This window comes from Chelmon rostratus, chromosome 5, assembly GCF_017976325.1.
Source record: "Chelmon rostratus isolate fCheRos1 chromosome 5, fCheRos1.pri, whole genome shotgun sequence".
NCBI classification, from domain to species: domain Eukaryota; kingdom Metazoa; phylum Chordata; class Actinopteri; order Chaetodontiformes; family Chaetodontidae; genus Chelmon; species Chelmon rostratus.
This window is the reverse complement of record NC_055662.1, coordinates 4,221,643-4,248,044: the sequence shown is the minus strand read 5'-3', so window position 1 is coordinate 4,248,044 and position 26,402 is coordinate 4,221,643. Positions and strand designations below refer to the sequence as shown.

At 42.9% G+C, this 26,402-nt stretch overlaps 3 protein-coding genes across 7 annotated transcripts in view; 1 reads left to right on the top strand and 2 right to left on the bottom strand.

Annotated features, from left to right (window-relative positions):
- The window catches only part of zdhhc8b (zinc finger DHHC-type palmitoyltransferase 8b), a 60,732-nt gene extending 54,264 nt beyond the window's left edge, over positions 1-6,468 (bottom strand). The window contains exon 1 of the mRNA XM_041937068.1: positions 6,250-6,468. Within this exon, the coding sequence (XP_041793002.1) occupies positions 6,250-6,353 (104 nt within the window). The 5' untranslated portion in view covers positions 6,354-6,468. The remainder of the gene's footprint in view (positions 1-6,249) is intronic.
- Positions 6,469-7,431: 963 nt separating this feature from the next.
- Positions 7,432-11,614, top strand: pgam5 (PGAM family member 5, serine/threonine protein phosphatase, mitochondrial). Of its 4 annotated transcripts, none has more exons than XM_041936250.1 (6): positions 7,432-7,912; positions 8,346-8,518; positions 8,642-8,767; positions 9,201-9,289; positions 10,452-10,582; positions 10,985-11,614. In XM_041936250.1, the coding sequence occupies exons 1-6, from the start codon at positions 7,692-7,694 to the stop codon at positions 11,133-11,135; spliced, it is 891 nt and encodes a 296-aa protein (XP_041792184.1). In that variant the 5' UTR covers positions 7,432-7,691; the 3' UTR covers positions 11,136-11,614. The 4 variants fall into 4 exon arrangements, with proteins under 4 accessions (XP_041792184.1, XP_041792183.1, XP_041792182.1 ...); XM_041936249.1 differs by having other exon boundaries at positions 10,449-10,582; XM_041936248.1 differs by having other exon boundaries at positions 9,195-9,289.
- A 1,233-nt stretch (positions 11,615-12,847) lies between these two features.
- On the bottom strand, positions 12,848-24,539 carry ankle2 (ankyrin repeat and LEM domain containing 2). Of its 2 annotated transcripts, none has more exons than XM_041936246.1 (13): positions 24,488-24,539; positions 21,498-22,010; positions 20,349-20,543; positions 19,682-19,866; positions 19,126-19,314; positions 18,898-19,020; positions 18,422-18,485; positions 17,994-18,169; positions 17,776-17,882; positions 16,112-16,302; positions 14,952-15,825; positions 14,486-14,617; positions 12,848-13,792 (listed from the first exon to the last, which is right to left on the bottom strand). In XM_041936246.1, exons 2-13 carry the CDS (start codon positions 21,997-21,999, stop codon positions 13,597-13,599), a joined length of 2,934 nt encoding a protein of 977 aa, XP_041792180.1. In that variant the 5' UTR covers positions 22,000-22,010; positions 24,488-24,539; the 3' UTR covers positions 12,848-13,596. The 2 variants fall into 2 exon arrangements, with proteins under 2 accessions (XP_041792180.1, XP_041792179.1); XM_041936245.1 differs by lacking the exon at positions 24,488-24,539 and adding an exon at positions 23,215-23,334.
- Positions 24,540-26,402: the final 1,863 nt, after the last annotated feature.

Genomic DNA, 26,402 nt, shown 5'->3' with positions numbered 1-26,402 from the left:
TCAATACAGTCCCACTCAGAGGTCCCTTAAGAACCACACTCTCCTAGATCATTAGACATTTGTCTGAATCTCACATCACAAACAAGACTGTCAAACAGTCAGCAGCTAAAAATACAGAGTCCAGATTCAGACACGTTGAGCTCCCGCTGGAGTAACACCACGACTTTGAAACGAGGCTTGTTAATATCAGACGTTTTCAAACCATCAACAGAATCCATCCAAGATTATCTCTGTTTGCATTTTCTCTATGATGTACAACAACGACACAGCAAATCAAAGCCATTGCCACTCAATGCCTCTGCCACTGACATTTACTAGATGATCATTCTAAAACAGCTTTTTGTTTTGCCTACAAATGTGATGAGTGTGAATAACACTCTGCACTGAAACTGAGGCCTTTCTTATTTAATCCTACCACAGAAGCAAGCACATGACACATAGGGACACTCAAGCATTTGACGATTACATCCACCCCTGAAGACTAAAAACAAGACGAGTCAACAGCAAGTCTAGTCTACTGGCTCTACAAGGCTGTAATTAGGCGCAGTAGTGCAGTACGGACCATGAATGTCTGAACAAAATTTCATGGCAACCCATCCAATAGTTGAGATATTTCAGTCTGGACCAAAGCGGTTGACCGACCGACAGACAGACCAAAATTGCCATCCGTAGAGCCACGCCACTCGCACGGCCAATAACCATCAGGCTCAGACTGTGGCTACAAGGCGCTCAAAGAAGCATAATGTGAAAGGAGCTTTGCTTCTGTATCAATGAAATCAGGGACAGACTATATGTCAGTATAAACACTTCAGAGTGAATTAAGTCAGTCACTCTGACTTAACCGCGATGTTCTAGAAAAAGGAAACAGGTCTTTTGATGGACACACCACGCAGCTGTAGATCCCTATGCAGTTAACCATGATGGGTGTATCGGGCGGCTTCTGTCTGTGTTTACGTTCACGTTCAGATAGTCTTTGAAATTATTCATGTGCAATCGGGTTCATTTGGAAAGCCGTAGGAGGCTCGCAGCTTGCCCTGATATACGATGAATTCTTGTTTCCCTGAATCTCTACAACAGAGGTGGAGGGTGCAAAGTTAACAAGAACCATAGAGCCACAGTAGCCACATTTCTGGGAAATGCGGCAGGTTGAAATAAACTGGAATTATCCTTAAAGTCCATGAAGCTGCAGGAACAGGGGACTGGTCTCCAACGTGTAATGATCCCACAGGTTGGAAACGTGCCTCGTGGTGAACCAGAAACCACAATGAGAATGAATAGTGACCATAAACCAGCACACAGAGTAAAAATAAAAAGATCAGTGAATAACAGTGGCCTCGTCCTCTGCACTAACTCAGAGTGAAATGAGACCGCTTCTCCATTCATTACTGCCTGTCAACTTAAGTGCTTTCTGAAAGCACAAGTGACACAACCCTGCGCCGCCATTGTCAATCTGCAGGCCCTCACTCCAAGGTGCTGATGGATGAGGATCTACAGAGGAAATTACATCGCTATCTAATCTGACAAAGCTAGCCACACTGCACCGACCTGCTGCTGGTTCTATCCGCAGTGAGAGAAGAGAGTAGCAGTTATCTCGACAAACCAGCAGACTGCGCCACATGGATTTTATCAATAGGCAAAGGGAATATTCTGGCCCTGGTGATCTTATACATCTATCAGCTACTTTTGGTCCAGATAATGAAAGTTTTATCCTCTGCGTGGCACGAGGACGGCAGAGCTCCTTATCCACCTCATCTGAAGGGCTGAAAGCTGACGATGTGACAGTGTGTGAGGATAAAATAGTAATATGGTGAGAGGAGTCGGACATGTTGAAGATGATACTGATAAGCCGAAATGTGCCACTCTCATGGGAATCAATAAATCATTTTATAAGGCTTATTAGGAGGTTAAAGTTGTGCGAGCGTGTGACAAACGCTCAGCGTGCCGTACACAGGGATCACATCAGGGAAGCTCAGATTATCTGATTTCTAGCTTTGATAGATGCTTGTTCATGAGTACAGCCACTGAACGAGCTACCAGGGCACATTAATAACATGTCAACTGGCAATTTCCTCCTCCTGAGAAATTCTCTGCCCTTACGACATCTCAAACTTGGAGATATATCCTCAGTCACACATTTAAACAAACAAACTAAACCCAAATCAGTCCCAATGTTACATGAGCAATATTTATATCAGGCAGCCAAGATGGGCTGACTCGCGCAAACAGGACGACACAAACCAACAATCCATTCAACTACAGTCAAAGATGATCGAGGCGCTACCGTCACACAGGAGGAAGCACAGAGGCTCTAATGGATGCTAATACCAGGCAGATAGGCATTAATGGTTACACGCTTGTTTGCCGTACCCCTTGACAAAAAGACGCCAGCAGCTCAGCATACATAATCACACGCGGGATGCGGATCAGGATCAGTGCACCTTCAATTAAACCACAGAGTGAGGAGGGGACACGGAGGGGGAACCAGGTGTGGGGTCACACATCAGCACCTCTGAACTTGCCCGTCTGTTGAATGTAAAGTTACACAATCCTGACAATTCAATGAGGGACCTCAGAGTTACATCCCTAAAGCAGAGAAATGTTGGCCACAAAAAAGGTTCAATATTAGACCCGTCGGCTAATGATTAAGAGGCCCGTACTGCTATGCCTATAGGCAGTCTGCGATAACCCAATTTAGGCTAACCCCGGTTTTCCACTCTAATTCATTTAGACAATTCTCTTTCACTTTACCCGCTTCGACATCGGCATTTCACCATGAAATGAGCACTAGCTAGCTAATGCTAACTTCACTCTCTGGCTAATGTTCGCCGTCAACTGAAACTTTCAAGCTCTTTGTAACATTAACATACAAACATATGGTCTGTACAGAAGCTAATGTAGAAAGGGAAGGTTTCCTGAAAGATATTTTACTTCATGAAAGTCGCTTAGCTAATGTTAACGGTAGCTAAGCGACTAGCTAATTGGCCACAGTGGTGGATAAAAGTGGTGAAAGGGGATGCTGTGTGTATCCCCCATTTCTCTTCCCTAAAACGAGGGATGTTTGGCTAATGCTTCCTAAAAACACACAACTAATGAAATTATAGCCTGTAACTGCTACTTAGCTGCAGAGCTATTAGTCGGAGGTTCAACCAATATTTGGCTCAGCTTTATCCTGTACCAAGATGCATTTTCTTTGTATCAGTGTCTGCATCCTTATTTCTGAGAAAAAACTTCTACATAATTAACCATGTGAATGGTTCTACATTGAATCGTTTCGGGGTCCTGTACACACGTGTACAAAAAGGTTAAATATAGGAGCGCTTGTTTTAACAGTGTATCATGGCTGACTGTCATCACCCACCTTTCCCTTATACGACCACTCAGCACTCTCAACCAAAATCAGAAAAAACTCTTTAAAAATCTCTACAAGAGCCTCCGACAAAACAATGAATTTGGTAGGATCTGAATGAGGTCCGATTCAGTTGATGCACAGTGAAAAGGAGGAAACATATGTGGAAGCTGGAGATTAGATCCGGTCAGGCCTGCTCTCGTGTGCAGCTCTGCTCTCGGACTGACTACCGCCCTCATAATTCACCTCCACTCGCGAAAAAAACTGCTGAACGCTGGTCTTGTCCACATGATCAATCGATAGTTTGCACACGTCTATCCGTGCCTACTCTAAACTACGGACTATTAGGCTTAGCAACAAATGATAGTGGCCGGCCTGGCCGTTCTGTTTCCTGAACAGGTTATTCACTTGGCATGCGGTCAAGGCCAGTGATGAAGCCGTTCTGAGGAATTACTGAAAGGTAAAGAAAGCGTTGGTGCAGCCATACAGAGCTGGGACACATTTAGACACAGTGAGGGGCCTAAGCTGCTGTATAATAGAATCTCATTACAGAGCCAGATAAGGCTGGGACAATATTATGATGGCTAAACCGTGACTAAAAGCTTAATTTATCGTCAGCATTTTTTGTGGTGAGTCGTGGTCATGCTGTGGAGATATAAATAATTCTGTACTAATGTGTTCTAATTCAATCTCTGTGGGAAACACTAACTGTCAGGCGTCAGTAAGCCAAACACAGTAACACGCCATGGACACTGTGTGTGTGTGTGTGTGTGAGAGCCAGTGCTGGTCCCAGGTCTCATCCTCCATTGCCCATATGACACCAAGTAGCCTGCTGGCTACACTGAGACCTTTAACATACTGCAGCCTGGGAATACACAGATTTGTGCGCCTGGCGCTCTGCTGAACGTCAGTGTGTATGAGGGACAAGTAGTTTCTACCCTGCATGTGGCTGCCAAACAAAGCTGACATAGAAATTTTGAATGTTTCTATATGTAATTCTGGCTGAGACATGTTAGAGAAGGCCGTGCCGCTGTTCTGTGGCTCGCACCGGTAAATGTGTAGCGTTGAATTCCAGCCAAAGACAAGACTAGCCTGGGTTCAACATAATGGACTCTATGTGTGTTTGAGAATGAGGAGGCATGGCCTAGTTCACTGCTCCCCAGGGGGTTCCATTATACACGACTCAATCCTCTGGACCTTTTGCTGGGAAATGAAGGCGTAAAGTCTTAATCCTCACTCTGGAACCATCTGCTGGGGGATGAACCTTAATGTGTCAATTTGAAGTGAACCCCAGTAAAAGAGGAACTAATATTACTTTAAAAACCCTACGGACAGCAAAGACTGTGACCTCTGCTTTTTGATCCGATCCGGCTGAAACGCAGATCTCTTATTAAAATCATAGCACGTTCATTCTAAATCAAGACTTGGAAATCAGGCCATTTGTTTAGGCAAAGCCAAGGAGTGCTGGGTTTTTAAAGCTACAATCCAACCAACAGAGACAACCCACAAACACCATATGCTTCTTTCAGTCTCAGCCATTGACTGAGCCAGTGCAAAACCACTCAGGCTGTAGCTGAAGCATTTTCTGTCTCTTGCTCCATTTGTCCAGGTGGGACCAATCTTGTTGTATGTATTCTTCACACAAGTGAAGAATACATACTGCATCGCACTTATGCACCCGATACAGATCTGTGCCAACAAGCAATAACTGACTTAATGGTACACACAACGGCTATATTTTCATATTAAATACAGATCTATGTTAAATTGATTGTTATGCACATAAAGCAATGTTATCTACACATGTGATGTCTTTCCATCAGCCACAGTGACACTAGCTCTTTAAACCTTTGTAAAACCCTCCACCCTTGCTGGGTGAGGAATCACATTCAGCAGCGCCTTGGCAGACAAAATGACTCTGTGTAGGTTGGATGACCTATCCCCACTGTCCTCAGTCCAGGTCAGAGGCTCCCATTCAGATTTTCAGACCCCCTCAGGGCTCCTTGCAGATGTGAGATTGAGTGTGGCGTTGATTTCAGTGTTAATCCATTCACCTGGGGGTTAGCACTGGAGGAGACTGCATGTAGGAGTCATGCTTCAGACCAGAGGCATCACTCTCCCTCTGTTATCTCCCTTCCTACAGCGTCCCTCATTCATCAGATGGAGCGGCCTGGGACGAAAGCCATCCTACGCGGGGGGTCCTCTGCATGATTGTGATGTGGGCTGATAGGCTGCCTGACAATGCAATCGTCCTGATTGCAGCTGGAGTGGATGAACCACTGTCACCTGCTTGTCAGAACACAGACACTCACTTGAACTGAATTAATATCTGCTTTTGAGAGCGGCAAGGACCTGTTGGCCTTGGTCAGAGGTGGCCCATAAGTGGTGGCACTGTAGATGCAATAAAGCCAAGCTGGGACTCCTGCAGCATGACTCCACTTGAAGGCTGTGTAACACTGTAACCACCCCAGCCGAGTGTGCATGAATCAAACACAACCGCCTGCTGGGCCAATGCAACCATTTTAACTGTACCAACTGCTGCCTGCGGCATTTCTCCGACAGAGAGTGACAATCTGCGGCCTGAACTGTGGTCTCCTGCACGATCATAGCTTGTTAAACTTGCACGGTTTATTGGAAGTTTGCCTCGCAGGTAGAATGGCTACACGGTCTGTCTGAGGCTGCACAGGAAGGCAGCACGTAAGGCTGCTTTTTGCAAAACCCGCTGCGAGATTCCCCGTCGGGATAAACGCACTCATATAAACCACTTAATCTACCTAAGTGACTGAATCCACCCGTGCAAACTTGGAGCAGTAAATCCACTCCTGTCTGTGTAATCTGGGGGCACACGGTGTGTGAAAACCCCGGCGTGCAACGAACGAGAACAAGAAGCGATGCAAACTTACGTGAAAACGAAAAATAAAGTGGTCGATCCCACAAGGAGTGTGGCAGCAGTGGACACTGGGATGTATTTGGTGGGTTTAAATCTCTTTCCGGCGCTGTTGGGCATTCTGTAATTTCCACATTCCTCAATTATTTATTCCGATTGGAGTCGCATGTAGAAACGGGATCCAGTGTGCAGTATATAGGCCTTTCTCTTGCTATGAAAGGTACAACCAGTCCGTCTTTGCTATCGCTTAAGCTGCATGGATCCTAGGATAGAGAGGCAGGAATACACAGCACTCTGTGAGAGCCTGGAAATCCCACCCTACTATCCAGCCCACTGGTGAGGTCACTGAACCGCTTGAAAAGGTGGAGCCTGTGTGCAAACCCTGCAAGCGTCCTTAAGAGCAACCGATCGGACCAAACATGTTCATTGCCCTGCCTTTCATCCGAAGCCGCGTTGCACTCATTTCCTATCAAAGACATTTGTAATGTAAAAATCTACTTTTCTCGCAAAATCTCGGCGACTCTTAAAATCTGGCTGCATAATAAATACATCCAGCATCAAAAGTTTAAGGGGACTGATTGCTGTTCTAGCTGTTCAGTATTTGGAGGCTGCTCTGCTGGTACCTCTGGTCCGAATTTGCAGTGTTCTTTCGGCGGAGAGCGCAGCACCAAACTTCATCCAGAAACTTGCAGTTTAAAGTTGCTTTGCTTGCCTACAAGCGTGCGCGCACGGACCAAACTGGCATAATTGCTCTTACAAATAGTCAGCCCCCGCTCTAATATTCGGTATAGTTCTTGTAGACCAATGGGCATCTATGCAAATGAAACTTAAGTTGCTAAAATGACTGTACCCATTCATCCACAGTCTTGTATTACTAAAACAGATATGGAAAGAATGGAAGGTGTAAAGAAGTAGGGGCAGCTCTTGTAAGGGTTTGTTTTTTTTGATTAACTTGAATGTTGTTTTGTGCTGCATTAAATTGTAAACCGATGTCTCAGACGATCGTACATTTAGCCCCACAAAAATGTTGCATGCTGAATGGAGTTTACAGTCTATAACAGACCGCGGAACATAGTCAGCACTACTACACTGTGCTTACTATTTAGGGATGAGAGCGCCCTCAAGTGGTACATGTCTGGATTTGTGCGAAATGCGAAAGCCAACTGTTTTGTCTCTGGCGAGCCACCGTAATGTTTCTGGGAAGCAGCGCAGATTAGCTTGCCGTGTCTTGTGCCGACTATATTTATAGTTTGCCGCTGAGATCCACCGCCCGGCAGATATTTGTATCACAAAAAGCCTGTTTCATTTTCTCTGCAAGAGCTAGAATTAAGTCAGACCGCATTTAGTAACAGAAAGCCATACATTTTCGAGGAGGATAGCGTTACACCTTGTGAACGCTAAACCAGTTAAGATCAGCTAATTAGCTAGCAAGAGTTTGCTTGTTCGGCGGCTCACAGGATGTCGTACAGGAAAACTTTGAAACTTATTTGTGGGTTCGCGGGGGGCTCTGCAGTCCTAGTGTTAGCAGGCGCCGCTGCCGACTCCCGCGGATACTTCGGTGAGCAGCGTGGAGAGGCGACCAGCCGGTGGTCGAGGTTTAACGTCCTTCAAGCTGCGCAGCCAGCTTCCAGCCACACACCAGCCCCGACCGGACACTCCTGGGACTTCAACTGGGATAAGTGCGTGCCTCTGCACGCGCTGTCTCCTGGCTCTTTGATTGTTTGAACGTTAGCTAGTACAGCTATTTACCTCCGTTTTCCTCCTTCCACTTCCTTCACTAATAGACGTGAATTTAATCATAGGCTAACCACCATGGTGAAAGTATATTGACTTTTTTGGTTAAACACCTTGTTAAATTTAATTGCATGCCGAATCTAGGGGTGCCGTGGGATCTAATTAGTGATCATTATTGTCAGCTGTAAACATCATTGTGAACATTTAATTTGTCGCGGGGATTCTTCAAAACGAGACGTGTGGAGGTTCCTCAAAGTCTCAAACTAATCACAATGTTAAGTCGTCGTTGTGTTAACCCGGTTGTCCATCCCTCAAGTTAACCATGCGAGACAAAGCCCCTTCTAATCTCAAAATCGGCTCGTCTGAACTCTTTTTCAGGAGGGACCCATCCTCACTGTCCAATGGGAAGAAGAAAGAAGCTGCCTCTGAAGACCCCAGCTCCGAGCAGGACAACGGCAAGCCAAAAGCCACACGCAACATCCTCCTCATCAGGCACTCCCAGTACAACCTGAGCGGAAACAGCGACAAGGAGAGGATCCTCACTCCTTTAGGTGCTCATTATGTCCCCTGGAAAGTTGAGCAGGCAGCAGTCTGGGGGGGGTAAACAGTCACAAGTACACACTGATGCTTGGCTCAACTATTTGATATGATGACCCCTGCGTCTCCACTTCCAGGTCGTGAGCAGGCCGAGCTGACGGGCAAGAGGTTGGCAGCGTTGGGACTGAAGTATGATGTTCTGATCCACTCCAGCATGGCCAGGGCTACAGAGACTGCACACATCATCAGCAAACACCTCCCAGGTAGTGGATGGATGCCACACTGGGGTCTTTAAGTTGGCTTCTGTCGCTCCAAGCACTGTTTCAGCATGTAGGAGCTGTGTGTTTTAGACAAACAATATCAGTAACCAAAAAAAATGAAAGTGTAAGTATTGGTGTAATATTGTTTTTTGTTATTCAACTCCAAAACCATACAAAGAGATGGCAAACATTCATTAGAACATTATCTTATTGCTGTAAATGCTACATTTTCATGTTTAAATACATTTCTGCTTGACACATAGTTAAAGTCGTTGGTTAATAACACTTTTTGAGATACATATGCTTTATCATGTTTGAGTCCTGGTGCTCTTTTCTGTTTAGCAGCCTGGTTTCTGTACAGCTGCTGCAGAGATGCTGAACCTCACAAGTGCATATTAACATTTTTTTCCTCGCTCCAAATGTCATACGGGTCCAGGAGTGGAGCTGTTGAGCTGTGATCTGCTGAGAGAGGGCGCGCCTATCGAGCCGGTTCCACCTGTCACTCACTGGAAGCCTGATGCTGTGGTGAGAGAAGCTCCGCCCGCTCCGCCTCTGGAGCGGCTGTAGGCCCCATTTTCTGTATTTGCGTATCCTTCAGGTCACTTTCTGCTGCCCACGTGTCTGTGCAGTTGTCCCGTCAAGTGCTTGTTTAGGCTTACAGCTGCAGAATTCAGCCAATACATCAGTGCACTGCGACAGGAATGGCTGAGAGGAAGAGTTAATTTCCAAAATGCCAACATTTAAAGGAGTCTGGCAGCTCAGGATCAATCTTATTATTATATAATAATCACTTATTCACTTAAAACCTTACCCCAGTGATATTGAGCCATGCAGGTTGGTTTTTCTGTTTGCTTAAGCAGATCTGCTCTCTGTCATGGGTTCACTTATTTTGAATAAAACATTTAGCAACAACAAAAATGTCCACAGGTAATCAGATAACTAAACCACACTTTGAAAAAAAAAAGTCATGAATGAAAAATTAAGTTAGTTTAGTTTTAATGCACTTATTGACAGCATGTGTCAGCAGATAGCAGCATCCCCTTGTTTCTTAGAGAGAATGAAAATTTGTGAACTTATATAAATTAATAAATAACAAACAACATTAGTGCACACCCCCCAGCAGCATTTCTGAATATTTATTTTAACACTAATGTAATACTCACTTGAACACAGAAAAATATTTGCATCAGCCAATCCGAGTTATCTCAAAATGATCACTGAGATCAATTGATTAATCGATCCCCCACTAATCCAGGGTAACCAGGACACTGTTTCTGTTTTAAAAAAGAAAAGCTTTATCTGAAAGAACAGCTTAGAACACGGTAGTTCATTGCATGAAAACAGGATTATTAATGGAAGTGACCTGTGAGGAACCCATATAAACATCTTACTCAGTAATGCCTTTCCCCAAAACATAAATGGTTCACCAATGTGACTATAACCACCAATATTGTCCTCAGAGAGCAGTGCAACGACAGTTTTCTGCCCTCTGATTCTGATTCATGATTAGCCTTTTGCAGAAATGACGTTTTCTGTCCAGTTGGCCTCATTTTGGAATGAAACTCTTCATACATTCCCTGCAGTGCACGGCAGCATCATGTATTGACTCTGTACTGACTGAGGGGCTCGAACAGAGCCCTCTCATGTGACAAAGGTGGCTTTCAACCTCTCTACCGTCCTCCAGCAGTACCACGAAGACGGAGCCCGCATTGAGGCAGCCTTCCGCCGCTACATCCACCGGGCTGACCCCAAGCAGAAGGAGGACAGCTACGAGATCATCGTGTGTCATGCCAATGTCATCCGCTATTTTGTCTGCAGGTTTGTGTCGCCGGCAGGCTCGGTGCTCACGGCTCAGCCGAGGCCTTCTTGCTTTGCTGACCATCGTGTTTTTAACTATGCGGCAAATGCTTTTCATAAGATTTTTTTTTTGACTGAACATGTGCTTCATTTGTGTCACTGTGCTCTTAAAGGAACCTTAAATAGAAAATTCCTGTTTAATGTAAATACTCTTGCTGCTACATACAGCCTTGGTGGCAGCTCGTCCTGTGCGTCTGATTAAAAGGGACATTAAGTACATCTGGGTAGATGTGACAGGAGTTAAATATCCTCCAAATGAATTACTGGATTATATCACACACAAATCTGATTTGTTGAATAAGGCCTGTAACGACACAGTAGCTCCCAGACTCACACGCTCGTATCTTTCTTCCATTCTCTCAGGGCTCTGCAGTTTCCTCCTGAGGGCTGGTTACGTATGGGCTTGAACAACGGCAGCATCACGTGGCTCACCATCCGCCCTAGCGGCAGGGTGGCGCTCAGAACTCTGGGTGACGCGGGATTCATGCCCCCGGACAAACTAACACGGACCTGATGGGCCGACGCTCCGCAGGTTTCTGGGACTCACTCAGTTGGTCGCAGGGTCAAAGCTCAGCTTTCTCCTTAAGTGTCTTCAGAATAACTGTCATTATTTTGTAATTGAACTACCGTCGTCACGAGAGACTCTGTGGTTGTGATTACTTCCGTGCCATAGAATGCCAGCAGAGGTGATTCAGAGCTGCATAGCAACTCCTCCTGAATGTAACAGGATTTTTACAAGTGACTGACTTTTAAACCAAATTAAGTTGTATTTATAAAGCCATTGTAAATGCAGATCTTGCTCTCAGTTTTACATGTGTTGTTACAGTGTGCTGAAGTAAGGATTATGTGTTGTATGGTGCAGCAGTAGTAAATAAAATGATGATTGCCTCAATTTCTCATATTTCTTTCCTGAAATAAATTGAAATCGCTCCAAAAAAAAAGCACAGACATACTGGCAGTAAAGTAGGAGTGGTGTTTTATTGATTAGTTGAAAGTAAATGAGGTCTAGACATACAGAAAGAGAATTCACCATGAAAGTTATTTTTTAATAAAGCACAGAATGCTAAAAGCACAAGAAGCATGTTTTAAGTTTTTTAGGTGCATTTTTGCAAAGTTCCACATTCATAAACATTCAGAGACCAGAATTAGATCTGATGTCACCTGAGAGCACGAGGATGACAGTACAATCTTCTCAGTGAAGTAGTTTGTGCTCTCGGATAAAGGTTTAGTTCACAAAAAAAATTTACATTCACAACACTTGCTTCTCTCAACCTAAGAAAAGTGGCAATCTGAATATTCAATATGATTGGCTTCTTATGTCCTAGACATAGCTGATAAGCCCTCATACAGCAGTGAATTTAACCCAAAGTTATAAATAATTTGGATGCAGCAGGTTCTGACACAAATTCCCCCACTATTTGGAGACCTGCAAGAACTTGCCTTGTGCACAAATTTACTGTAAGCCAATCTGAACCACCTAACAGATTCATGGCATTAAAGCTCTATTAAGCACTACTTTTGAAATTAACACAAACTGCTTCTTGTAAAGTGAAAAGGGTTGTGAGTACTGCTGATCCCAATGGGAATCAGTCAACTCTATGCAGCTCTCAGCTAATTATTTGAGTTCTCTGTAAGCATAAGGCAGCTTTTTGTTAATAAGATGGCCATAATAAGCTATTATATCAGGTTTCTGTTACTGTTGAGTTAGTTTTGGAGTCTTTCTGTCCCCTAGTGGTTAAAAATCACTTAATACAGCTTTAAGGTGGTCTCAGACTGGGCAATTGTAAGGTTTAGCCCAGACAAGACAAATTCATACCTGCCAACATTTAGGTTTCAAAACATGGGAACTCTTATAAACGGGTAGTATTGACATTTGTTTAGGAGAATTTAGTCTGTGGATTGTGTTTCATACACGATCTGGCAACTTGGGTGATGTTGACACACATACAAAACTTCTGGATCTGTGTATGACGTTATAATAAAGTTTGAGGGCCAAATAATGAAATGGGAGGACGCTGGGAGATGGCTTTGAAAGAGAGAGAAAACTGGGAAAACGGAGTGTTGGCAGGTATGGACAAATTTGAAACTGTTTCTTCATTCATTAACACTGTGGGAGATGCTTGTGAATGAATGATGAGAAAGAAAAAAAAAAAAGTTGCACAGTCTAAGGCCGCCGGTAGTGGCAGAAAGCAAAAGTCAAGACATGTCCAGGAACCACCGAGAAAAGATGGAAAATGTATGCATTTATTGAAGACTAAAATAAAAACAAGGAAGATGTTTGTCAGCCAGTGAGGTCGCCATTTCCAGATATTTCATGTATGAGCTAGAGAGAGTGTGTCCAAACTGACAGAGAACCGGTCCATCACTTCAGAAAATTAAGGCAATTCCTGAACTGAGGAAAACATAGGAAATGGCAGTCGGTTTTAACACCATTAATAAAAACATTTAAATTTTGTGCTACTGACCAACATACAAAAAATAACTTTTAAAATATTGACATTTTACTTTTTTTTTTCTTAAGAACATCTTCAGTGAGATAATCCTGTTGAGGATTTCACGCGAAGGTTTAGTGATGAACTAACTTTGGGGAGTGCGGCTTGTACTCACGATATTCAAAAAAGTTGACTCAGGCTATGATACAGGTGCTTCACACTTGCCACAAATAACATTACCGTCAATTCAACATGGTCCACACCCATACAGTACATAAATTATCAAGGTTTCTTTTTTCGCTTTTTAAAGTCTTGAGTGTACATCACAACCCAACGTGATGAGACTTCCTGTATTACATAGGAGTAGTACCATACATTTTTAATACAAATCTTCCAGACACTTGTGCATATTTCTGTTAGGTATGTGGTTTCTGAGCTCTGGCGTGGCCACCTTGGTGCAGCTGGGCTTGCAGCGGGAAAGATGGGGGTGGGGTTGGGGCTCGGAGAGGGTATGGCATTAAGTGTTGGGAGAGGAGTGGGCAGTTAGATTGGTGGCTCATTCAAGTGCTTGAGGCGGATGCGCTGGATGTAGCTAGCATTGGCAGGGCTGAAGTCTGGTGAGGCGGCGTGCCGGGCAGGACTGAAGCGACCCGTGGGAGACATCAGGCCGCCGATCGGGGAGCCGGGAGTCTGGTGCTGCATCCTGAGTCGTTGTTTACCTGCCGCAGGGCTGGGCCAGCTGGATGACACACAACAGCAGTCAGTGGTTACGTTTACAGTGCTGGTATTCTATCATAGCACAGACTGACCACAGCCTAGCTGCATAGGGTGCTGGGATTCTTGAGATTCTTCAAACTCACATTTTTGTGCCATCATCAGCACCTGGTGCTATGACCCATGACTGAAAAGTGCACTTTTGCCATATTTTGTCACCTTGTGAGCATTAAATACACAGATTACTTCTGTATCTAAAGAACATCTTCCATATTTTCTGTCAGCGTGATGGCATTTTTTACCAAGAGATGGGATTGTTGATTGTTGACTTCTTGAAAAGCCTGAAGAGTGCAAAGCCTTTCACAAGTTTCTTTTCATATTTATTCTCAACACAGCTTTAGTCTGGCTGGAAGCTTTGTTTCAAAGCTTTGGAGTTGTTGTTAGAACATGAGTATCTGAGAGGCATGAAAGGTGTCAATGAAGCATACAGACTGTACACGTCAGTGACACCATGGTTCAGAGACAGATGCCATGCATGTCTCTGACAAAATGAACTCAAACTGAATTGTTTGTATGGCACTATTTAGCCTTTAATCTGAATAAATCAGGCAATGAGACCTTTTTAGGCCAGGGCAGCATCATAAACACACCGTGAAATCAGTAGACCAATAATAGAGAACAATACGCACTGCATGAAATGTCAGCCAAGCCTACTAACCTCTGCATGTCTGACGCAGAGTACGACTTCATTGTGCTCTTCCACTTCTGAATGCTGGGATACTTCTGGGGATCGAGGTCTATGCCTTCTATTGCAGACAAGACCTCTCTGTCCAACTTGGTTGGTGAATCCCTGTAAAAACACACAGGATTAATCTACTGTATTATTATCATACATTATTATCATTGTAACTCATAAACTGGGGATCATAAACCCTTTGTAACTGTCTGCCTGTCGCATTTCTCTCATAGCATTCAAACTGGAGCTGGTGTTGCAGACAGTATAATTGTCTACACTACAAGAACATGACTTATTATTACTTATTTCTTTTTAGAATATCAAGTCTACAGATAGTGGCATCAACTTGTAAAAAAATTATCAGAAACATTTTTGAGTAGCTGTAAGTTTTTTTTACATGTAAGGAGGGTTCTCTAAAGACCTCAGCAGAGAAACCAGTGTGACTCACCCTTCAATGAAAAGTCCTCTTCTGATATGTGGTGGGGTCCTGGGTAGGAACTCATTGGAGTTATCTAAGGACTTATAGGAGGACCCAGAGGATCCTGAGCTGCTCAGGTCCCTTCCACCATGGTCCCATGACTTGGACCTAGCACAGATGTTGCGACTCCCTGATACTGACCCCCTAGTCCTGCCCAGTACTTCCAGATTCTCCACTGCTTCAAAGTACTCCTCTGAGCTGCCGCTGCTGCGCCTCTCCTCTGTCTCTCCTCCCTCTGTTCTCCAGCCTGGCCCGTCCACGCTCTCGCTGTCCTGACTGCTGTGACCGAGAGACAGGCGGTTCAGCCCAGAGCTCAGGTCTGTGGCCGAGGAGGAACTGTAGGAGTCCCGCGCCTCCCTGTGCCGGCTCCCGCCGCTGCTCCTCCTCTCCCTGCAGCTGGTGGGGCTGTCCAGCGGCTCTTGCAGTGACATGCGCTCAAACTCCACCATGAGGTTGGAGATGGGCAACAGCGGGCAGGAGGAGGAGGACGGGGAGGTGCGAGCGGTCACCTTGTCTCCATTGTGAGTCCTATCTCTGGAGGACGAGCACAACCCATTTTTGCAGACGATGCCAGGCGACAGGAGGCCATCGCTGCAGCAGCACAGCAGGTCCTGCTCGGCCGCTGTCTCGATCAGATCGGCCCCGCGGTGATGCAGCGCGATGGGCAGGATGTGGAATTCGTGCCCCCCCACTGCTCCCTTCAGTCCGTCCTTGGACGCAGCAGAAGAGGTGATGCTGGTGAGTGCTGCGTTCTGCCGATTCTTCATCTCCTCGAGGCTGATGTCATCTCCCTCATCCAGGAAGGCACCAACAGAGATGGAATTGCAGAACTTCTTGGGCTTGCCTGCAATCAGGGATGATGAATAAGCAAAACAGACATTATTACAGTGTAATTCTTCACGGCAGGAGATTATGTAGCATTGCAAGAACCTTTGTCTACTTCATATCTGACCAGAGGCTTTATCAGAGAACATTGCACTGATTCCACTACAATTTCAATTAACAGGCAATTGAATGAATGAATGAATGCACTGCATCAGGGAGAATGATCTGGAATGTAGTCAGCCCATTTTTTATTTCAGCAATTTCTACAGACTTGCAGCCTCCTGACATAGAGCTGGTGAAGGTACCTGGGGAGGGGGTTTTGAACCTGTTGCTTGTCTCATTCTCCCCAGCCTCTTCATGAGCCAGTGGGCTGAAATCCCTCTTGCTAAGGTAATCTTCCAGCTTGCGCAGCCCCTCAGTTGATGACAGATCCACAAAACTATCCAGAAAGTCCCAGTACTCAGACCATGGATGGCCCATCCCATGAGCCAGGTCTCTGTAGATTAAGGATGAATTACAGTTTAATGATTACAAATTGAATTCTGCCATATTTCTGTATTTATTAGTCAAAAATCTGGTGCTGTCATAGTTGCTGAAAAATGAATGAACCTTTCACTGACTGTGAGTAATTTGGGGTTCAGTATCTTGCCTAAGGATACCTCAACACTTTGACTGCAGTGTATTTTTTTCCATGATGCTACACGGTGAATTAACAGTGTTATGAGTCACTGTTTAATTTGGCGTGTATCTGATACAACAACCTGCACGGAATTTTTGAAATAGTTTACCACCCATTCCCATGGTCGTCTCCCACTAAAACATTGCAGCTAACCAGCAGAGGCTGGTAGAGAGTTGAGAGGACAAAATCCAAAATCTGGAAATTTTCAATGGTAATACAGTTTATCTTATTACTGAATGAATTATATTGATGCTGAATTGACAAGAACAATGTAAACATATGACGCCTTTTTTTCTTGTGTATCTAGAATTATGTGTCTCTGTGGACTTTTGTCACCACCACAGAAACACTAGATAACTGCTGTAGTGTGATGACATTGTCTAACATTCATTGACTATGGTTAGTTATTGGTTTGCTTAATTGTTTACAGTCTAATAATGTTTGTTTGCATCGATTATTGACAATGGTTGATCAGGCCAATTACGAAATCAGAATTGGTCTGGACTCTTTGTCTCTTTGTTTTGAAATGACTTTTCTGAACACGGTGTGCTTGTTGGTGTTATTAATGACTTGGATGAAACCTGAAAGCTCAGCATTCTCATTGCCCTTTTTTGGCTTCCTATTTATACATAGCATTAACATTTATTCATCCAGAAAAAGCTCATATTTCTCTGTATAATATCTCCTCTCTCTGTCAGCTGCTGTGTGTCTGCCAGGTATCTAGTGATGAGAAGGGACTAGTGGTCTTGCCCTGTTAAGTTTCTCATCAGTGTGCTTAATGTTCAACATGTAAAAAAAAGGTTTTTACATTATTTTTATGACACATGATCTCAGACTCAAATGCTAATAGTTGCATTGGTGTTGGAATAATCTTGATCACCCTTAGCCCATTTATACACTTTATCATCATCATCATCATCATTTATTATATGAGTTTTTCAGACTTTGAAAAACAATCAATCAGGCAGCATTTTGTGGAAAGTATGTGCTGCTCATCTATACAAACAGGTGTTTCTATTATTCTGTCCACCCCATTTATATCAATGAGGGAAGGCTTGAATGTGTATGAGAGACAGAATGGGGAAGACATTTAACAAAGGATCTATAATCCGCAAAGATGCTAATCCTAGTGAAAAACTATTTCCTCTAGTTTATCATAGTCATGCATTGTAGTCAACAGCAAAAAGCCCAGTGCTATCACCCTTTAATAGTGTCACAACATCTTTGAGAATACATGTGGACACTGACAGTCATAGAGAGAATATAAATAGAGTGATGTTTTGGACGTACCTGCCCACTCTCTCTGCCCCACGGTCAGGATCAGACTTAAGTATGTGGTGGAAGAGCTCTGCCCGGTCTCTGGGTGGTGTCTTCCAGGACCGCCGAAAATCATCTGCCTACAGGGGAACATGATACGTTCTGGTCACTAAATGTTTTTAAAGATGCAATGCAATGACGCGGAGACGGACTTGAGTAAGCATGGACAGGTAATCAGGTCAAGAACTTGCTTTAGAAGGACTCAGTGGGCCAGCGTAGGCTGTGACAGTCATCACTGGATCCATTGGGCTTCTTGTGTGCCGCTGGATCAGCGAGAGATTTTCTGAGGACTCAGGCGACCACAGTCCACCAATGACAGGCTGAGAGGTGTTGTCGGTTGCCCTCAGCAAAGGGACATAGCAGCGGTCTGTGAGACAATGGACAATTTTAAGTTTAGATGACATGTTTGATGGCCATGGCTTTTATTCACATTCTACACTTTCAATGAGGGTGCAACCACAGAGAATCCACCTTAAGCTGGCAGCAAACTTCAGCAAAATCACATTTGGTGTTTTGTCAAATATCTGTTACATATGGTGCTGTCAGTTAGTGCACAGGACAGTAAACAGGGAGAATAGGAACAAATATCTGTACTCTTAAGAAGTGTGTGTTTCCTTACCCTCCAAATAGTCAATTATCTTCTGTTTCACTTCTTGGGTTTTATTTCTTCTGCTACAAATAAGCTGCGGAAAGGAAAAAATAGAACAATGGGGGATATATGTATAGCTGACAACATACAACTGTTGCTGGATTAGCTGGGGAAAGAATTTGCTCATGCTCATCTATGTTTAGATGTGCAGTGAGTGATTGTTGCCAAAAAGATTTAAAAGGGAAGCTAAAAGGTCACGGCTTCAAAACCGAAGTAAGCATAACTGTACTTCCCTCAGCAAATACTGGCAGTATGTCAGTGTTAGCAGTACTGTGCAAGACTGGGTAGCTACCAGACACCTCCCATACGTACGTGTACACATCCATGAATACTTTCCGTGCAACAACCCCCAGCAACAACAACACAGGCTATGCCGAAGGTTTTCTTACTCAGTGTGCATGTTACCTAGTGAAATAAGGGTTAAAAAATGAATCACAAGTCCTTACATCACAAGGCTTCTGGCCATCCTTGTTCTTACAGTTCTTATCGATGTAAGGATGTGAGCACAGGACATTGACCACGTCTGGGCACCCAAACTTACAGGCAAAGTGGAGTGGTGTTTCAAAGCCCTGGGACATACAGACAAACAGAGCAATATACAATATGAACACAGCCCATTAAGTGCTTCTTAAAAGAATCGAATTTAACGTGCTTTAGCTGGTAAAACAACGTACAGCCTTATCTGGAGTATTGAGGTAAAGATCTACAATGTAGCGGATACGTTTCTGCAGCATAGCTTCCTGGTCATCTGGGTACATGAGGCGCATAAACTCTGGATTTTCCAAGGTGTCCAGCAGCAGCTGGGCAATTCCTGCCTGATTCTCCTTGGCAGCCACGTGCATTACGTTGTACCGGCAGCCCTCCTAACCAGACAAAACAGTGGAATAACGGTATGGATCAGGAGATAATCCTCTTTAATCTCCTGTCAACAGGAAAGGATGCTTAATTTTGTCTAAAAGCAGCATCTGACCTTAACTTCACCTGCTGAAGTTAGGGATTTGTCACCCTACGTTTATTTCATTTTTAAGAACCATGGCCTAAGAAACAGTAGTTGGTATTTATAATATACTAGTAAAAATCCCAACAGAACTACTACAACAATGTCAAATGATGCTGCCTCTTAGTTTGACTGGTTTGATTTATCCTCCGTTAAGGACACTGGTTCAGAAAGTTGCAATAAAAAGACAATCTGAGAATGACTACACCAGGAAATTTACTTTATGTCCTCACCTGGACAATAGTGGGATTATCCCCTGAGCCAATGAGATAGCGTGGATTGTTCAACACCAGCTCGCTGAAGGCTACCTCATCGCCCTTCTCCACAGCTTTTCTCAGTTTGGCGGTCAGGTCCTGGGTGCGTGGGCTCTTGAAACTGTTGGCCCGCTCCCGGTTGATGGTATCAACCTCCATGTTGTCTGGCATGGAGAGGGGGAAGAGAGTGAAGCACATGCACAGACTGTCAAAAGCTCCAAATATTGTTCAAGGCTGGTGTGCCCTGTGCATTTGTTTTATTTTTGTTTGTGTCCCATGATATTTCATACACTGCTGACCTTACAAAACTTGGAAAATGATGTGCCTCACTATTTTCCTGACTTTTTAAAAATTACAATGATTATCATTTGAAAAAGGCAGCAAAAAGATGTGAAAAAAACAAAGAAACAAATGATGCAGATTTACAAATACAGAGGGTAAATGTTGTCAAGAAACAATTCAATTCAGTTTCAACCCTGCAACTCTCTGTTGTACATGGAGTGCTGGCCTTCTAACATGACCCAAAGATCAGTGTGCCACACCTTGATGAAACCTTGAAACCCCTTGGACTTCTAACAAGCATACAACAGAGGGTATTCATTAGGGACCTTTTCACAGAGACGTCTCAGCTGTCATATCTACTTACCTTTACTAATGACCAGGCCCGGTTTAACAGGGGATACACAGGGTGTAGATTTGCTGGGAGAGGGGAAATAGTCACAGATCCCCTTAGCGAACTTTTCAGCATCATCACGATTTGGAAAGGCTTTGAAACGGGCGCCCTTCATCATCTTTACAGCTTGAAGGGCATCTTTCTTATCTGTGAACACATGTGCTCGCTCTATGGACCAAAGGAAAAAAAAAAACACTTATCAGCTCAATCAGCATTTTTTTCCATTTTCAATTTTTCTACATGATGAGTCCCTGGCTTTTCTGCTTTGTTTACTGTTTCTTAATATGGCTTTTTAACTGGTTTTAAAAAAGGATTTTTTTTGGTTGCACCCTTTTCTTGTGCCCAGTCAGCCTGTAAAGTCATATTTCGATGAGGGTCTACAATGTGCCACTGCTTTTGCAGCTGCAATAAAAGCCTTCCCTGACAGATCAACATTACCAGCATTGATTCTTGTGGTATCTCAGGATTAATGTACATCAATACTGTATTCCAGAAGTCAGGCAGTCCTACTGCTCTGCTACTTACCACCTAAGAAATAACAACAAATGTTTCCATCCACTTAACAAATGTGGATGTCAGACTACATCAGCGTCCAGTTTCTATATTTGTTTAGTACTTACTCTGCTAAACAAACCCAGAAACTGGGCGACACAGTTGATAGCGTGAATAAATAAACAAACAGCAACATGATGACCGTTTAAGGTGGACTTTAGCCTCAAGTCAGCATAAAGCCAGAAGTTAAGCCTATTTCTTTTAAGGCTGAGTGTATACATTCGAACAAAACTTGATATATTTATCATTTATGTTTTCTTCTGGTAGTTTCACCATATGTAATCAACACAGCATTTTTGCCTTCATTCGATAGCAGACAGTTGAGAGGTGACAGGAAACTAGAGGAAGGAGAAAGGGGGAGTGATAAGCAACGAAGGTCTGCAGCTGGAAACAAAAAAAAGACATTGTGACACGTTATATGGCATGTGTCTTAATCAGTAGGCCACCAGGACATGCCCCCCAAAAACACAAGAAAATTAGGCAAAAAAAAAAAGATAAAACAAAACAAAAATGATGTTACACTGAAGTCAGTTTGACAACACACAAAGGAATAAAATTAGTCTTTCTTACCATTTCTAGACAAAACATCATCCCACAGTGGACATACTCCATAATAAAAGGTTGGAGAGACTTGTGCTGGTTTTGAAGGGGTTTCCGTTTTGTATTGAGAGTTACTGTCTTCAGCAGAGCTGTCTGAGGTCGTCTTTACTGAGATCTCCTCTTCCTCAGGAGGGTTGAGACCCATACCGTAGCCAAAGTCCAACTCTTCACTGTCAGTCTCAGTGGGTTTGCTGCTTGTTGCAGCAGTGGCAGGTGCAACTGCTGAGGTGGCACACGACACAGGTTTGGCATGATCGACAACGGAGGCCGCACTCCCCGAAGTGCCTGCTGAAGAGCTGTTGTCCGATTCAGCGGCCCTGCTCTCTGACCCTGCCAGGACTCGGGCTAACTTCCTCTCAAAGGTGGCTCGGGTGGTAGCTGTGATAGGACCGCACTTGACGTCTGCTCGGGCAAACTCTTCACGCAGTTCATCAGCACTTAGCCCCCTCAGCCTGCTCAGAACCGCCTCCATGCTTCAGCTCCCTACAACACACCACACAATACATCTCAGCAATTATGAGCAGCAGTTGTTAAAAAATACGAAACAACATCATAGTGAAATGTAGTTCTTATTTAATTTAATATTATTACTAAATATCTAGAATCATAATATATAATTGTGTTGTCTCAATTAATACTTCAACACAGTTACTAAATCAGGTTTCTTCCATAATAATTTCTTCAGTACCTGTGAATGCCAATTGAAAATGACAGTTCCAGGTAGACTACAATAAATATCATTGAGACAAAGTAACATGTGACTCTCAGTACGTTTGCTGGTTGATCAGGTTCTTTCTTCCTCCCATCCATACAACTCCACTACCATTACTTACAAAAAACAGCCATGCATTAAAAAAAAAACTATTTACTACTTGCCTTTAAACTGTTTGAAAACATTATTTAGTCTGCATTATCTAATGTACACTACAGACTGGTGAACACACATGAAAGTAATATTAACACATGGAACAGGACATTGGTGAAACTGTAAATTTAATGACAGTGTAGCAGGTTTTTTCCTTCCACCTTATGTCCCAAAATTAGCAATCCAACAATCTGTATGCATTTCTATATTACAAACTGCCACACACTGTGAAAAAACACAGATTTCACCAACAAGTAAACCCTCGCCCTTCAGTGCAAAGTATTTCCAGGTATGCTGCACAAATCTATTACAAGGCTCGTGTTTGCTCAACGGATAAGTTTTTGTTCTTGTTTTTTTTTTTTTTTTTGCAAATATAAGTCCCTGTAACGCAATACGACAGGTCCTACTGAAGTTTCATACACCCATATTATTAACGCAACATATTATATTTTATCAGAACCAACCACACTAAAGTGGGACTAGCATCTGCTAGCTAGCCTGCTAGCCAACAAGTCAGCCATAGCAGCCGGGGAGTGTGCCTGACAAAGCTAGCATGAGGGAAACTGCTCAGATGAAAATCTAAACTGACAGAGTAAAGCACGTAGTTTGAGATGGAATATTTGTTATTACAAATGCACAGAGAACTGGATAAATTATAATTATTAGTCGCTTCATTCGCATGCTGTCACGCCCAAGTATGTCATTCGAGGTGGGTTTTCGGACTGTAACGTAACAAATTTGATACGTCTTCGTGGTGATGATGCCGATAAAAATCAAAGTGTAAGTGATGACATCTAGTAACAAATGTGCACCTATACTTACCAAGAAACATTTTAATTTAATACACGCGGAGGTAGGGGAAATCGTTGTTAGTTTTGCACAGATAAACTGTTAGATAGACACAAAGCTGGAGACGGTCTGGAATAGTCTCATTGTTTACAACATTTTCTGCGCATGCTCAGTTTTAAGGGAGGGCGCACGCTGCATTCCCGACCTGTGGGAAAACTTATATATTGGCGACTGGAAGGTGAAAGGGACCGAACATGAAGTAAATTATCACATTTCTCTCTAAAAGACTGAGCAGCCACAACCTAGGTAATTTGCAAGGTACGTTACACCCGCATGTGACATTAAACAAAAGAAGGTCACCGTTGAACTCCCTCCACATTACGGCAATCTTTGTATCAAGCCATTTATTTTCGATAGCTACAACATTCTTATAAAACAAAACTCCAAATGACTTGCTGGTCCTTGCGGCTAAGAAAATTATGTACCGACTTTGTATCTTTATGAAGTTCTATTATCAATATCAAAACTACTTTTAATATTTGCTGTTAGCAATATCACAGCAAAATCAGTTCATAAGATTGAATCCATGCTCTATTACATAGGAAAGTTGTGTCTTGCAAAATATAAAAGGATTTTATTCTCACAAAACTGGTACGTGATTTAAAAAAACAAAGTGGCTTGAAACTGTATTTGAGCCCGTCACTTGTATTTACGTACTTTGCCTAAGTTTTGAATGTAGCATCATGCTCTCCTATAGCAGACGTGACTAATCCAAGGAAACGATCACCTAACAAACTCAGGTCTTGGTTTTTCTAGTTAACAAATCTTTGACCTATTTATGATAAACGAAAAAGAGAGAATTTTTTGGAAAAGCAATGTTGGTAGAAACACAATACTACAGAATACTCGTGTTGGCACAATCCTATGCATGCAGGCCAACTTGGTCAGGCGTGTACAAGGCAAACCAACAGCAAGTAGACATGACGATTCTCACGTTATACAGAGCAGAACTGAACGAAACACGAATTATCTGTATGGATCATTGTCTGGTAAGGGTGAAAGCAAAGAAAGTGAAAGAACGTCAGCTACACGAGCCATTCATTGATGCGGAGTTTAACAAGCATACTGTCATTAGCCGTTTAGCAGGGCAAGAAGCTAATCACTCATGCCACCGGTTAGCAATAGCATACGTTACTACGTGCGGGAAGAACAGTTTGTATTCTTAACGTACACATAACCATGAAGATACACCACAGTTAACTGGAATGCACTGTTAGAAATATAATTTTAATAATGCCATGCCCACCTCCTCCTCCTCCTCCTCCACCTTCTCTCTCTCTCCCCGGCTACTGTTGCTAGGTGTCTTCTCACCGCGACGGTTTCAAAATGCAGAGTGCGAGGACCCCCCTTCTGTCTAACATCGTGCCTGAACAAAATACCGGCTTCAACGTGTTGAAATAAGAAAGAAGTTAAGACATATTTATAAAGTCCTTTCAGACGACATTCACTGACTGGGCACAAACTGTAATGACAGACGAATAGTGCAATTTTATGATAAATACAATCACATCTCCCAACACGAATGTTAAAACACAGGAATGAATCAATTCCAATCTTTGAAAAAAAAAAAAATAAAATAAAAAAAGCAGATACAGCAAGGTTTATGCATTGAGCGCAGGTTCCCTAGCAAATGTGAGTACATACTACCTGACGGTACAGTGAAAGGTAGTTTGGAAGATACAGTCCAAAATATATTTTTCAGCACAGTATATCAATATATGTGTTGTTATTTGCCCCAATACACCTTCTCCTCAAACTATTTATTATCCCTTTGGAAATTCAGAAGCATACAATGGTGTTCCAAAAAAAGCTTTTTAGTGTGGGAATGAGCACCAACACAGCAGCTGCAGCACAGTTGCATGCAGAAAGCTACTGTACCATCCATTGACCCCTCTACACTGAAGTTTTAGTACAGCTGTATTAGACTTGTTATCAGCTTTATGGGTTGCATTGATATCTTGTATTTTATCTTCATTACACTATTAAACAATGATGAATTTACAATCATACAAAAATGAAGTGTATTTATATATTAACCTCTGGAAACAATTAACTTATGCCCTTACCCATGAAACAGCCATAAAACAAATATATCTTATTAAGGGGTAGTCATCTTTTGTAAATACAGTATGTACCAAATGTAACAGAAAATGAACACTTCTGATTGCACCTGCTGTTAGAAGAAGGAACATTTCTGCTTCATCTTACAACTTTCTCAGTCAGTTAACTTTTGATCATCTAGTGTGCAATGTCAGTTGATGTGACCCACTTATTTTACAATAAACCATTCTTCAGTAAGGATCGCACACATATAACAATTTACCATATTACATCTTGCACGCACTCCAAGCAGAAATACGCTCATTCAAACCAACTTAGTCCTTAACAGCGTATTAAAGATTGCTTAAGGCTTTTTTGCGTATGCATTACTGCAGTCCATGCTAGACAAAACACCTCCATACATAACTGAGATTAATGTTTTTAGAGTTAAAGAACCCAAGGTGATATGGTTACAACAAACGTAAGAAACACTGCATTTTACCAACAAGCGACCCCCCCCAAAAAACAAACAAACAAAACAACTGACCACAAATGTGCATGACTTTGAACTTCATGAAAAGGAGTGATGTTTCATCAACAACTGCTTGGATACAGTGTGGATGTGTAACCATGTCAGTTAAACCATAGATGAACAAATTCACTCGTACACAGGCACAAAGAAATTGAAGAACAGTTGGTAGCCAGTCTGTGCAGACTCATGGTTTGTTTCTGTCACCAAAAGCACTTTTTGAAATAATGTCAGCCATCTCTAAGCAGCATCAATGCCACCAATTTAATGTTACGAGGAGGATGATGACTAAATACATTTTAGTGGGGAGACTGCTGACTCAACAGGGGAAAACTGGCCCAACAGATAAACTGCCAGACCATATTTGTTATTAAGATGACAAAACTGAAGATGGGGGATCCTCTTAGAGAGGCTGTCAGATAAGTTGTAATTCCTTAACTCTAAATAAATAAATGTGACAATAGCAAAACAAAAATATAAACAACCGTCAAATAAAGAGGAAAGAATAAAGCTATGGTATATGAAGTATTACTCTGCGAAAGCACGTCTGTGCTGATGGGAGAATGCCAAATGTTGGCAGCAATTGTTAAGA